The following is a 13565-nucleotide window of genomic DNA, read 5'->3' as shown; positions in this document are numbered from 1 at the left end:
AACTGAGCCACCCAGGCGCCCCAGGAATGAATTTCTGATATGCAAGAAAAAAAGGTCAGGAAAAAAAAAAAGATAATCATGTGTGCAAACCTAAACATTAACTCTATAAAATACTAAAGGAATCTGACCAGAATTAACATATTTTAACAACTTTGTGATTTTTGGAAAGAGGGTACATGTATTTACCATTTGGGGATGTTAAGCATGTTAAATTCTGAAGAGTAATCAAGAGTACTTAGAATGTTTACATTTCAAATCAGTCAAGGGAAAATACATAATAAAAAATTCAAGCAATCCAAAAAGATGAAAGAATGGGGAAAAAAGCATAGCACAGAAAAGAGAAAAACAGAAAGCACAAAACAATATGGAAAAAATAAATCCAAATAGATTTGCACTTTGGCACTATTGGTGGGACGGATACTTTCAGTTCTCCCAATACAAAACGCTAGATTCTGGAGAAAACACACCTTTTAACTCATTGTTCATTGAACTATATAAGGAGAATGTCCCGGCCTCAATCCCCTACAATCACAGGGAGGAAAACAATGAGCTGAAACAAAAGCAGGAAAGGATCAGGAAGCATCAGGCAAAAAGCAAATTTGAAAGGTGGGGTTCACCCTGACAGCAAATGCTGACAGCAGCCTGCCATCCACCTCTGAAGACAAAACCTTGGGACAGTAGCAAGGCCAGGGAGATGAAAATAAGACAAACTAAGACAACCGCATTCAGGAAGGACCTTGAAGGGGCTACTGTGGTGCCGAATGGGTTGATACTGACTCACTGGAAGCAAATGCAAATCAAATCTGAAGGGAATCAAGCACAATCTAGGTCCTTTGTCTTCCCACAGACTAAGCTCAGCCACACACACAAGGAAACAGGCCAAAATGGTACATGACAATATCCAAAAACTGAGACTTAAAAAGACTTAAAATACTGAAATGATTAAAAATATAAAGTATTTTTGAGTTTTTAAAAATTAGAAATGGACTGATATGAGACTATAATGAATAAATAGGAAGATGAGAAAAAGAATCAAATGAAAAATATAATTACTAAAATTAAAGCCATCATTAGTGTTTTTTTTTTTAAGTTTATTTATTTATTTTAGAGAAAAAGCAAGAGCGAGTGGGGCAGGGGCAGAGAGAGAGGGAGAGAGAAAGAATCCCAAGCAGACTCCACACTGCCAGTGCGGAATGAACTGTGAGATCATGACCTGAGCTGAAATCAAGAGTCAGATGCTTAACCAATTGAGCCATCCAGGCACCCCCATCATTAGTGTTTTAAACAGTAGATCAGACAATGCTGAAAAACAAATTAAAGAACAAGAGACAAAGTTGAGGAAATGAACCAAAATGCAGCACAAACAAGATGAAATTTTAACAAACATGAAGGATGGAGTAAGAGAGGCCATCATTTGTCCAATCAGTCAGTGGCCAAAAATTTTATAGAACTAATGTCAAAGACACAGGAAGCCAGCACATACTGAGATTAATAAAGGAAATTCACATCTCCAAACATTACAGTAAATCTGGAGAACACCAAAGGGGCTTAAAACAGTTTTGGCCAGTTTAAGAAAAGAATATAAAATAGCTAAAAGATTAAAAGGACATGGAAATAAAAGATAACCTACAAACTCAGAACTTGGAGGCACAAAGATGCTGAAAGACCACCTAAAGGTCACAGAATATGTAGCAACGCTGTGATTTACCCCCTGCATTCTCTCTCTTCAGGAGGTGTACTTTTAACTATTACTTTACGTTCTTTTTAAACTGGCCAAAAATGTTTTACTCTTCTTAGCCTTTTTTTCTTTTAAACCTTTCTAGCTGTCTAATAATTTCTGGCTGAACTAATACAAGGATTATCAGAAACTTTTAAAAAATGGATTATCTAAAAAAATATATATTCTTTTTATCAATGTAACAACCTTACCTGTATACTACATGTAGAAAATCCCAGAGTCCTTGATGCAGAGTACTAAATATTTGCTTATGAGTACCTTTTGATGTTTTTGCTCCAAGTTGTTTTTGATAACCCTAAACTCCCTGTTAAAAATCCTTGGTAAGGAAATTTTCAAATTTCAAGGAATCTAAAACTAACATTAAATGTCTTACCTAGAAGAAAGCACCTTTACACTACTCTTTATTCACATTTGTGTACTTTATTTTTGTCTTTAGATTATATCTGCAAAGGTTATAAACTTGAGAATAGGCCTCTTCTAAATCAGTGCTGAGGTATACTTTGGTGTGTTCTAGAAACTTCCTTATGTCTTGCAAATTACAGGATGTCCACAATCTTATATACCCAATTTTTAATCTTGCAGACAAAAGGAGAAAGCAATGAATGGGAAAAACTAACACCTATCAATTTAGTGACTGCATATATCTGCTGTAGGTATGACATCCATAGTCTCATCTCCAAAAAGAAGATGCAAAAACATCTAATCATTACTGAAAAACTCTAAAGACTAGCCAGAAGTAGGGGCGCGTGGGTGGCTCAGTCGGTTGGTTAAGCGTCCGACTTTGCTCAGGTCATGATCTTGCGGTTCTTGAGCTCAAGCCCCACATTGGGCTCTGTGCTGACAGCTCAGAGACTGGGGCCTGACTCAGATTCTGTCTCCCTCTCTCTCTGCCCCTCCCCTGCTCATGCTATCTCTCTCTGTCTCAAAAATAAACACTAAAAAAAAAATTTTTTTTTTGAAAGACTAGCCAGAAGGAAATGAATTCTTCCATTACTTAGCATTCTAAAAAACCTATTATACTGCCTTTTTGGGGTCCACCCTCCCCTTAATGTACCTGGATGGAGAGTTCCTTCTAGTTCTCTGCAACATGTACACTCCCCTGCCCAACTTCCCACCTGGCCCCTGCCACACCATTCATTATTTCTTGAGTGCCTTCTATGTGCTAGGCAATATAGTAGGTTCTAGCATACTCAGAAGCATTAACTGCATATACATTGCTTTGGTATTTTTTTAAAAAATCAACTTATTAAACAGTACATAGTACTTCAGCCAAAGATAACTGAATTTTTAATAGATAGCAGCAGAATTTCTTATTTGGAAGTTTCCTAATGGGCTAAATTTCTTGAGCCATTTCATTATTTCACAGAAAAAAAAAATGTTCTTTGCTATATTATAGCAATGATTTAGCTAGCCTATTTTTTACATATAGGTACATATATCTCCCACCCCACCCCTTAATTTATGGGAAATGTACTAACCATGATACTCTTTTTATTGAAAAGCAATATAAAATAGCTTTAGAAATAAGAAGGTCATTTTACATTATTTCTGTTATAAATATTTTTATGTTTTGTGCCAGAATTTACTTCCCATTACTACACTTGCTTTTATCTGGAACATCTTATATTAGATTTCCACATTATTGAATATCTATTAGTGTTTAATTTAGAGAAGCTTAATAAACTGCTAGATCTGAGAACAATGGCCTTTCCTTTGCTTTCTAGACCTTTTTCTGAACATGCTTATTTATGTACAATGTGGAAATCTGATCCTGTTCTCTTCCAGTGTGCCAACAGCTCTTTTTGTACCTCTTCTGGTAGTTCATAGAAAACTTCAGGATCAATGTCAGAAGGAAAGGTAATTTTCTCACCAGCAGAATCTTGCTCTCTATTTTCTGGAAGTCCTTCATGATGAGAGACTGTTGCTGGTGGTTCCTTATGGCTATCTGTAGTGTGGTTTGTGGAGAAAAGTTGCTCCCTCTGCAAATTTGGAAATGAATGGAAAATAGATACAGCGGGGTTTGTATGTGAAAAGTGAAATCCTTGAGATTCTTTAGGTCCTTGACTCATTTGCTCATCTTTTAATCTACTGTCTAAATAATGTGAATAATCCTTTTGGCTAGACGGAGAACAGCAACTACTGCTACTTAAACCTGATGTTCCTGGTTCACAGGAAGAAGACATCTGTTTGCTACTGGATAAATGATCTTTAGGATTTAAGGGACTATCTTTCATTTGTTTTGTAGAAAAGAAAGATAATACTCCTCTAGAAGCATGTAATGGACAACTCAAACTTTCTTTGCCTTCAAGTTTTTCTCCAGATTTTCCAGAAAGGATTTCTTCTTGAATATCTACTGGAAGTTCCTTAAAGACTTCTTGGTCAATACCTTCAGAAAGTGACCAGAGTGGGAATTCATCAGTGTCTTTTTCTTTAGAAAAATGTGTAGTATCTACTGGAGCTTCCCCAGTTCTTGTACTTTCAATTCTTCCAGATGGTAGAAAATCCCAACTTGTTTCTTTGTCTTTGGAAAAATCTTCCACATGAGTGTCTTTCATTTTCTAGAACACAAGGATAACACAGTAGTTTAAGATATCTGGTATCTTTTAAATATTCATACTGCTGAAGCATGACTATAGCCATTATCTGACCAACATGTTTCTATCCTACTCAATAATTTCAATTCTTTTGGCCAGTTCCAAAGAACTAGAGATGATAAATCCACCATAATTAGTCACACTATTGTGTGCATTTTTATTCACTATTCTAGGGAGAGGTTTCCTTCCTAGATAGCATTGAGCCAGAAGATAGGTATGTGTTTGGAAACTTGGAAAGGATCTTAACAATCGTGTTTTCACATTTCCAATTCTGTGGATAAAGGAATGATGGCCTAGAAAATAAATGATTCACCTAAGGGTATCATTCATAAATAAATGAAAGAAAGAAAGAAAGAAAGAAAGAAAGAAAGAAAGAAAGAATCAATGAATCAAGGACTGGTTTTCATACAATCCCTATTCTGAAGTGTAACGTTTAACAGAAAGAAAAAAAAAATTTTCTATGATAAAAATCCAATGTCAGTATTAAAATGTTAACACTGTTTACATTTACATAAAAATTCAAAAAACACCTTCAGCTCTAATTTGCATAATTTGTCTTTAAATTTTTAAGTTTTTTTTTTTTTTAATATTTATTTTTGAGAGAGAGAGACAGTGCAAGCAGGGGAGGGGCAGAGAGAAGGACACACAGAATCCAAAGCAGGTTTCAGGTTCTGAGCTGTCAACACAGAGCCCAATGCAGGGCTAGAACCCACGAATGGCAAGATCATGACCTGAGCCAAAGTTGGATAACCAATGAGTCACCCGGGTGCCCCTAATTTGCATAATTTTTCTATGTAAAGTTTTTCACTTAAATTTTCCCTCCAGTTTTGAGCACCATGAAAATGTATTCACAGTCAAATATAACTCAGGAAACATCAATACAACCATAACTTCAAAAAAGTAAAGGAAGAGATCTGGCACACTAAATTTACTGTATTCCACTTATATTTACCTAAAACCACTATAAAGTCTTACAATTCTGATTGTACAGATTAAGAAGTAAAAAACAGGGGCGCCTGGGTGGCTCAGTCGGTTAAGCATCCAACTTCAGCTCAGGTCACGATCTCACGGCTTGTGAGTTCGAGCCCCACGTCGGGCCCTGTGCCAACAGCTCAGAGCCTGGAGCCTCTTCAGATTCTGTGCTTTGTCTCTCTCTCTGCCCCTCCCCCACTCACACTCTGTCTCTGGAAAATAAACATTAAAAACAAATTTTTTTAAAGAAGCAAAAAATAAATACCTCCTTAAATTTCAGTTAATAAAGGGAATAAAAGGGCCACAGGAAAAAAGTAATTTGAAGAGGGTACTAATTCATTATTTCTGTAACAGTATTCTGTTCTCATTTTAAACTTAAATGTAAATGAAAATATTACTGAAATTATACTAATTAAACATTAAAACAAAGAAAATAATAAAATCATTTTAAATTAACAGTTAACTATTGGCAAGAACAATTTAGTAAAATATGATTATTTTCTAAAACATCCCATATTTAGTAACTAGAGGTGTGCTAAATGGCCGTATATATAGGCTTTTGTTTTTAGTCACCTGAAAATATGACTGGCCTCTGCTTCTCTACTGCCACGCTTTTAATTTCTACAACTGTAGAATCAGTAGTTGTATTATATCAATCTTGCTGTCAAAATTTAATATAATTTTAAAACTAAGAAAATGTAAATACTTTAACAAAACATTGAGGGGACACTGGTAGCTTATGTATAATTTTTCTTTATTGTCAATATCTGGAAATATTTTCACATATTAGCTAATCATCATATTCCTCTTTTTGTACCTCTTCTGGTAGTTCATAGAAAATTTCAAGATCAATGTCAAAAGGAAAGGTAATTTTCTCATCAGTAGAATCTTGCGATTTTCTGTTAAGTCTTTCATGATGACAGACTGTTGCTATTAGTTCCTTATGGCTATCTGTAGTGCAGTTTTTGGAGAAAGGTTGCTCCAAACTTTTGGAAGTTAACACTCCCAAAACAAGGAACCTCCATAGTGGTTTTCTCTTTTATCCAGTGATGCTTATGTAATGGGTACAATATACGAGTAAGTCATTTGAACAATATTATCTGGAGGAATTTCTAAATTGTATCCATGGAACACAAACTTAGATTTGTAACTTAACCACACAAATCAAACAGTGTACTCACAAAACTGCGCTTGCCAGAGTGGGAAGTTGTCGATAATGATGGTGTTAAATAATAATCAATAGTCCCTTTCTTAGCAGTAGTTAATGCTTTAAGGTTGCAGAGGCACACACTTAAAAGGGTAAGATGAAATGGCATCTTCACATTCACCATATTTCGAAAAAGTTTCATAAGTATATCAACCATTGGAGTCATCACATCATAATTTCCTAAATAAAATGTTTGACAAGACAATATCTAAGCACACTGTATCATAATCAATATTAAAAGCTAAATCTAATGTATACTGCTTCGATTAAAAAGTTAAAATCTTAAATAGATATCATTGAAAACACCTTGACATTATATACTAAACTGAGCCAACCTAAACACTAAGACAAAATGGCGAATGAGTTAAAGTTTTCAAAAGATTTGAAATACAGGACTTCTGGTTATGGAAGTGTCATGAGGTAAGAAAATCTCCCCATAAAACCGTAATAAAACTTAACAAAATTGGGTGGCTGGGTGGCTGAGTCAGTTGAGTGTCCGACTTCGGATCTGGTAGTGATCTCAAGGTTCGTGAATTCAAGCCCAGCATCGGGCTCTAGGTTGACAATGTAGAGCCTACTTTGGATTCTCTCTCTGTCTCTGTCTCTGTCTCTCTCTCTCTCCGCCCGCCCCCACCATGCTTTTTCTCTAATTAAAAAAACTGGAAAAACAAAACTGAACAAAACTGCCCAAAACAGCTATTTTGAGGGTCTGGAAGTGAATGAAAGGCAAATGAACTGAGAACTTAGATAAGAAAGTACGAGACCACAGCCTTACTGGCTGGGATTGTTCATATCTTCACACAGCAATCCTGCCAGGTGAGGCTGGCTGTGAAAGCCAGCAGCTCTGTTGCCAGAAAGGACAGACTTGATTTGAGGCAGAGGCAGAAGCCCAGTGAAGTGAATAAACCTGGTAGGAAACAAATGGGGAAACTGCATAGCACTCTAGCCTGAGGTTGTAGTTGTGACTGGAATGAGCAAAACCATCAGTGGACCAGCCATAAATTTACCCAGGAGATCTGGAAATGAGACAGCCATAGAGGGACTGGATAAGCTCTCCTCCCAACCCAGCCGACTGGGACACTGCATGCACATGAAGGGGAGGCCAGAGAAGGCCCAAGCTCTCCACACGGGACTGAACAGAATGGCAACCAACATACACGGAAGATGCAAGTGGGCTACAGAAAATAAAAGCCCCTAAGGCAGAGCTGAAAATGGCCTCACTTTTTTTTCTTTTTTTTTTAGAGGGAGAAAGAGAGAGGGCATAAGCTGGGGAGAGGGGCAGCGGGAGGGGGAGGGAGGGGGGAGGGAGAGAGAGAGAGAGAGAGAGAGAAAGAGAGAGAATCCCAAACAGGTTCCATGCTCAGCGCACAGCTCCATCCTATGACCCTGGGATCATGACCTACGCTGAAATCAAGTCAGATGTTCAAACAACTGAGCAACCCCGGCACCCTGAAAATGGCTTAATTTTGTAAAGTGCTCTCCAACCCATGAACTTATCTACTGACAGAAGGTAGAAGCCTTTCAGGCTCTAGCATTCAGGCAAAAGCTTTGACCAGTCATTGGCTAACTACTAAACTATGTAGACACAGGGGTAGCCTAGAAGCCAAAATAAATTTTTTTTATTTAAATTAAAAAAGAAAAAGAAAGCTAAGCAGAGAAATCAGAGGCTACAAATCACAGGGGAGGTAGATTCTGTGGCTTAAGTTCAGACAAGTTAGAAAAGAAAAAGGCGGGGGGGGGGGGCAGGGAGCCCACAGGAAAAAACATCCAAATCTAGAGTTGCTAAAACCCATTATCTGAAATGTCCATTTTTCAAACAAAATATTACAATACATAAAGAAACAGGAGTGTGATCTAGTCAGGAGGAAAAAGCAGTCGATAGAAATTGACTTTGAGTTGGATTTAGCAGACTTCAAAGCTGCTACCATGGACATGTTCAAAGAATTAAAGAAATCTATTTTAAGGAATTAAAGTAAAATATGATAGACTACCAAGAAAGGAGAATCTCATAAGGAAACAGAATCAAACACACAAATAAACAAAGCGAATAGCAAATCTAGAGTTAAAATTACAGTAATCAAAACAAATAAAATCACTAGATGGGCAACAGTGGTTTGGATAGCTGAATCAAGAGAACTTGAAGGCAACTCAATAGAAATTATCCAATCTTGGGGTGCCTGGCTGCCTCAGTAGAGCATGAGACTCTTGACTTTAGGGTTCTAAGTTTGAGCCCCACATTGGATATAGAAATTACTTCAAAAAATAAAAATCTTAAAAAAAAAAAAAAGAAATCCAATCTGAAAAAGGAGAGAAAAAAGACTGAAGAAAAAATAAACAGAATTGCACATATCTGTAGGACACTATCAAGCATATCAACATATTCACAATGAGAATCGCAGAGGAGATGAGAGGGAAAAAAGGGCAAGAAAGAGTTTTTGAAGAAATAAGAGCCTAAAATTCTACAAATTTCATTAAAAAATTAATCTACAGAATCAAGAAGCTCAATAAATCCCAAGTAAGAAAAACACAAAGATTCCATACTTTTAGACACATCATGGTCAAACTGCTGAAAAACAAAGAGACAAATGACCCATCACATGAAGGAGAATAACAATACAATTGTTGTTATAGTACAGTACAACTCAGCTCCAAATTCACCCTTCAGTACCTGCTCTGATAATGCTTAGACTCTTTAAAATTTTCTACATTGAATATGATACTAAGTTTTGTCATTAGAGAACACCAGAAGACCACTAAAGGAGAAAGGCAGCTTCTCTTCCTGGATGTATTGCCATTTAATTTTTCTTGCTTCCATTCATTACATGGTTTGTTGGTAGTACATGTGGGCACATCTAATAGTGCTTGCCATATCACACACATGTGGAATGCCCAGTCCCTAAGCAACCTCGAGCCCAAGTCTGAGCTTAGTGACTATGTACCATGGCACTACCAACTCAAACACCATACCTACCAGGAAGTGCCCCAACTCATTCTGCACACTCACCTAACTGCCTTGACTTAGGTGGTTGCTTCCTCCAGCTCTTCCTATGCAGGCACTATCCCTTCCACCTTTGCACTAGCAGAATACAGATTTCTTCAGCACAAGTAGCCACTGGCCTCAGCTTGCCTGCATCCTAAAAGGTTGGTAACAGAAGCCCTCCCAACATGAACACTGCATACGCCAACTCATGCACTGCCTCACCAGTAAGCAAGCTCCCACCATCCCAACTCCTTCTGTGTGCCCACCAGCTATCCACAGATCAGAGGACGGTTTTCTCCTCACCCAGTAACTATGGACCAGCTCTGGGCCAGGGAATTCAAAGGATTTCTCTACCATCCAATGTTCTGCAACCACACCTTCTCCTTGAGGGGTAGGGGGACTCTCCTTTCCAAGTTTGTCCTTCCTTGAGTACTTTTCCTCAGTCCTTGGGTACCTCTTAAAGGACAGTGCAGAGCCTGCTTGGGATTCTCTCCCTCCCTCTCTCTCTGCCCCTCCCCAATGTGTGCACTCTCTCTCTCCTTCTTACAATAAATAAACAAACATTAAAAAACAAACAAAAAAAGAGTTCTCTTTATACCTTTAGAGTCACTCCCCATCATAGTTTAATAATTTTGTGAAACTTTCTCTATGCAAATTTTTGTGTGGTTTTTCTCTCTTGATTGGAAGGAGACTGATAACACTATTAATAGAAAACTCTTTTCTCACCATAAATAACGGAAACCAGAAGACTAGAAAATAGTATATTCACAGTATGGAAGGAAAAACTGTCAAGAATTATATATCCGGACAAATTGTCATTAAAAAATGCTGCGTTGGTAGAGTTTTCCATACATTTTAGTTACGGAGAATGGTTTGATAGTGTTGCTCAACTCTTCATTTCAAACATAAATGGTGCATTTTCCAGGACAGACCATATGCTAGGCAATAAAATTAGACTCAATAAATCTGAACACTGAAAATACTCAAAATATGTTCTCTGATCAATATGAAATTAAAGTAGAAATCAACAACAGAATGAAATTTGGGAAACCATCAAATACTTGGAAATTAAACAAATTTCTAAACAAGATTGGGGTCAAAGAAGAAATCACAAGGATATTAGAAGTAATTTTGACCTTAATGAAAAGGAAATACAACAAAAATTATGGAATGAAGCTAAAGCACTACTAAAAGGAAATGTATAATTTTAAACTTGAATTATTAGAAAATAAAGCTGTATAAAATAATGTAAGCTTCCATCTTTTTTTTTTTTTTCCAACGTTTATTTATTTTTGGGACAGAGAGAGACAGAGCATGAATGGGGGAGGGGCAGAGAGAGAGGGAGACACAGAATCGGAAACAGGCTCCAGGCTCTGAGCCATCAGCCCAGAGCCTGACGCGGGGCTCAAACTCAGGGACCGCGAGATCGTGACCTGGCTGAAGCTTAACCGACTGCGCCACCCAGGCGCCCCATCCATCTTAAGAAAACAGAGGGGAAAAGGCAAATTAAACTTAAAGCAAGAAAAAAGAAGGCAATAACAAAGACAGGGCAAAAATACATGAAATAGAAAGTAGAAAAACAACACAGAAATCAATGATACCAAAAGTTGGATCTTAGAAAAGACAAATAAAACCTGAATAAGGCCTCACTCAGATAAACCTTTGCTAGAATGATAAAGAAAAAAAGAGAATACATGAATTACCAAAATCAGGAATGAAAGAGGAGACATCACTATAGATCCTACAAAAATTAGAAGGATAATAAAAGAATACTGACAACTTCATGCCAACAAATTAGACAACTTGGATGAAATGGATACATTCCTGTAAGATTAAAAATTACTAAAACTGACTCAAAATAAATACAAAATTTGAATAAACTTAAAACAAATACACAAATCAAATTCCTATTATAAAATCTTCCCACAAACAAAAGCCCAGGATCATGTATAGCGAAAAGAATTTCAAAAAAGAACAAAGCTGGAGAACTTACACTACTTAATTTCAAAACTTACAACAAAGTATCAGGGTAGCACTGGTAGAAGGATAACCATATAAATCAATGGACTAAGCATATAAAGAAAGAAACACTTCTGTTGTCAGTTTTTAACAAAGGTGCCATGACAATTCAAGAGAGAAAGAGGAGTCTATTTAACAAATTCTGTTGGAACAACTGGATATCCATATACAAAAGAATGAACTAAGATTCTTACACCATAGATAAATATTTACTCAAAGTAGATCTAAGTGTAAAGCTTAAAACTATAAATTTTTTTTTAATTTTTTGAAATGTTTATTTGAGAGAGAGAAAGAGAGGGAGGGAGGGAGGGAGGGAGGGAGGGAGGGAGGGAGGGAGGGGCAGAGAGAATTCCAAGCAGGCTCCCGGCTGTCAGCACAGAACCCAACGTGGAGCTCAAACTCACGAACTGTGAGATCATGACCTGTGCCAAAACCAAGAGTCAGACGTTTAACTGACTGAGCCACCCAGGTGCTCTTTTTTTTTTTTTTAAGTTTATTTATTTATTTTGAGAGAGAACACAAGCAGGGGAGTGGCAAAGAAAGAGGGAGTGAGAGAGAATCCCAAGCAGGCTCTGAATTTCATGCTGAGCCTGATGCAGGGCTCAGTTTCACAACTGTGAGATCATGACCTGAGCCAAAATCAAGAGTTAGACACTCAACCGACTGAGCCACCCAGGTGCCCCTAGAACTATACATTTCTTTTTTTTTTTTTAATTTTTTTAAATGTTTACTTATTTTGAGAGAGAGAGCATGCACGAGCAGGCAGAGAGAAAGGAAGAGAGAAAACCAAGCAGGTTCTGCACTGTCAGCACAGAGCCTGAAGTGGGCTCAATCTCACAAACCATGAGTTCATGACCTGACCTAAAATCAAGAGTCGGATGCTTAATAGACTGAGCCACCTAGGCACTCCAAAACTATACATTTCTAAAAGAAAACACAGGAGGAAATATCTGTGACTTTTGGGTTAGGCAAAGAATTTTTACATAGACCACGAAAAGCATTATCCATAAAAGAAAAAAAAAAAAAAACCCAAAACACAATGAAATACTACTAATACTACTACAAGGCCACAAGAATGACCATAATAAAATACACCAACTTATATTAACATGCAAAAAGCTATAATTTGTATATCATTATATATACATAATCATTATATCATTATACATACATTCTGCTCAAGAAAGTGTACCTAAAATAATGGAATAGATACCCTATAACAAAGAGAAGATATATCTTATCCAACCTAAAAGTATACCAAAGCAACTAGTATAAATCAATGAATGATGAAGTAAACGTCCTAAAAAATTAGACTTTTGATTTAAATTGAAAAAATTACTTTTTTCTCTTATTTTAGTTTGTAAAACTCTGAATTCTTATAATGATTATGTATGTGAATACTTTTATAATTTACTATAATTTAAAATAATTATTTTTTAATGTTAAAACTATGGCACTATGCCATATACCATTTCTGTATGAAAATTATAAATGCTAGATAAATACCTGGAGATGTTTCCTCTACTTTTTGGAAAAAATATTAGTATTGGAAACATTAAAGAAATTAAACAAAAGAAACCAAAAAAAGAAACTGACAACACTAAGTGTGAAGAGAATATGAAAGCCTAGAACCTTCATGCATTCTTGGTAAGAATACAAATGTTTATACTCACTTCAGAAAACTGTTTGGCAGTTTCTTAAAAGTTCAACTTAACATACAACCCAGCAGTTCCACTCTCTGTAATCTACCCAAGATAAACAAAAACATATATCTGCCCAATGAATTGCATGCAAATGTTCATAGCACCATTTTTCATAATAGCCAAAAAATGGTAACGACCTAAATGCCCATAAAGAAGTTATCTTGAATCATGTAACACATTATCATAGTTTTGTTTTCTCTGTACTTGGGGAACACTGTTAACTGCAGCTTTATTTTTATTATCTATTAAAAAACAACAAACAACAAAGTCGTTCTGTGAAAATTCCTGATATAATGAAGGTATTTAATAGCTAACTAACTCCCTGTGAAGACTCTCCATCTTTGGGCCATAT

General features: G+C 36.5%; 1 protein-coding gene across 5 annotated transcripts in view; it reads right to left on the bottom strand.

Annotated features, from left to right (window-relative positions):
- Positions 1 to 3212: 3212 nt before the first annotated feature.
- POLI (DNA polymerase iota) overlaps positions 3213 to 13565 on the bottom strand; it is a 28752-nt gene continuing 18399 nt past the window's right edge. For 3 of the 5 annotated variants that reach the window (XM_027068991.2, XM_027068990.2, XM_027068994.2), the window contains 2 exons: positions 6486 to 6691; positions 3213 to 4296 (listed from right to left, as the gene is read on the bottom strand). In XM_027068991.2, the coding sequence (XP_026924792.1) occupies positions 3481 to 4296; positions 6486 to 6691 (1022 nt within the window). In that variant the 3' untranslated portion in view covers positions 3213 to 3480. Of the gene's footprint in view, positions 4297 to 5307; positions 5517 to 6485; positions 6692 to 13565 lie in introns of all 5 variants that reach the window. The other 2 variants (XR_008291469.1, XM_027068992.2) reach the window with 2 other exon arrangements.

Source organism: Acinonyx jubatus, chromosome D3 (genome assembly GCF_027475565.1).
Source record: "Acinonyx jubatus isolate Ajub_Pintada_27869175 chromosome D3, VMU_Ajub_asm_v1.0, whole genome shotgun sequence".
NCBI classification, from domain to species: Eukaryota; Metazoa; Chordata; class Mammalia; order Carnivora; family Felidae; genus Acinonyx; species Acinonyx jubatus.
This window is presented reverse-complemented; position numbering and strand designations above follow the sequence as displayed.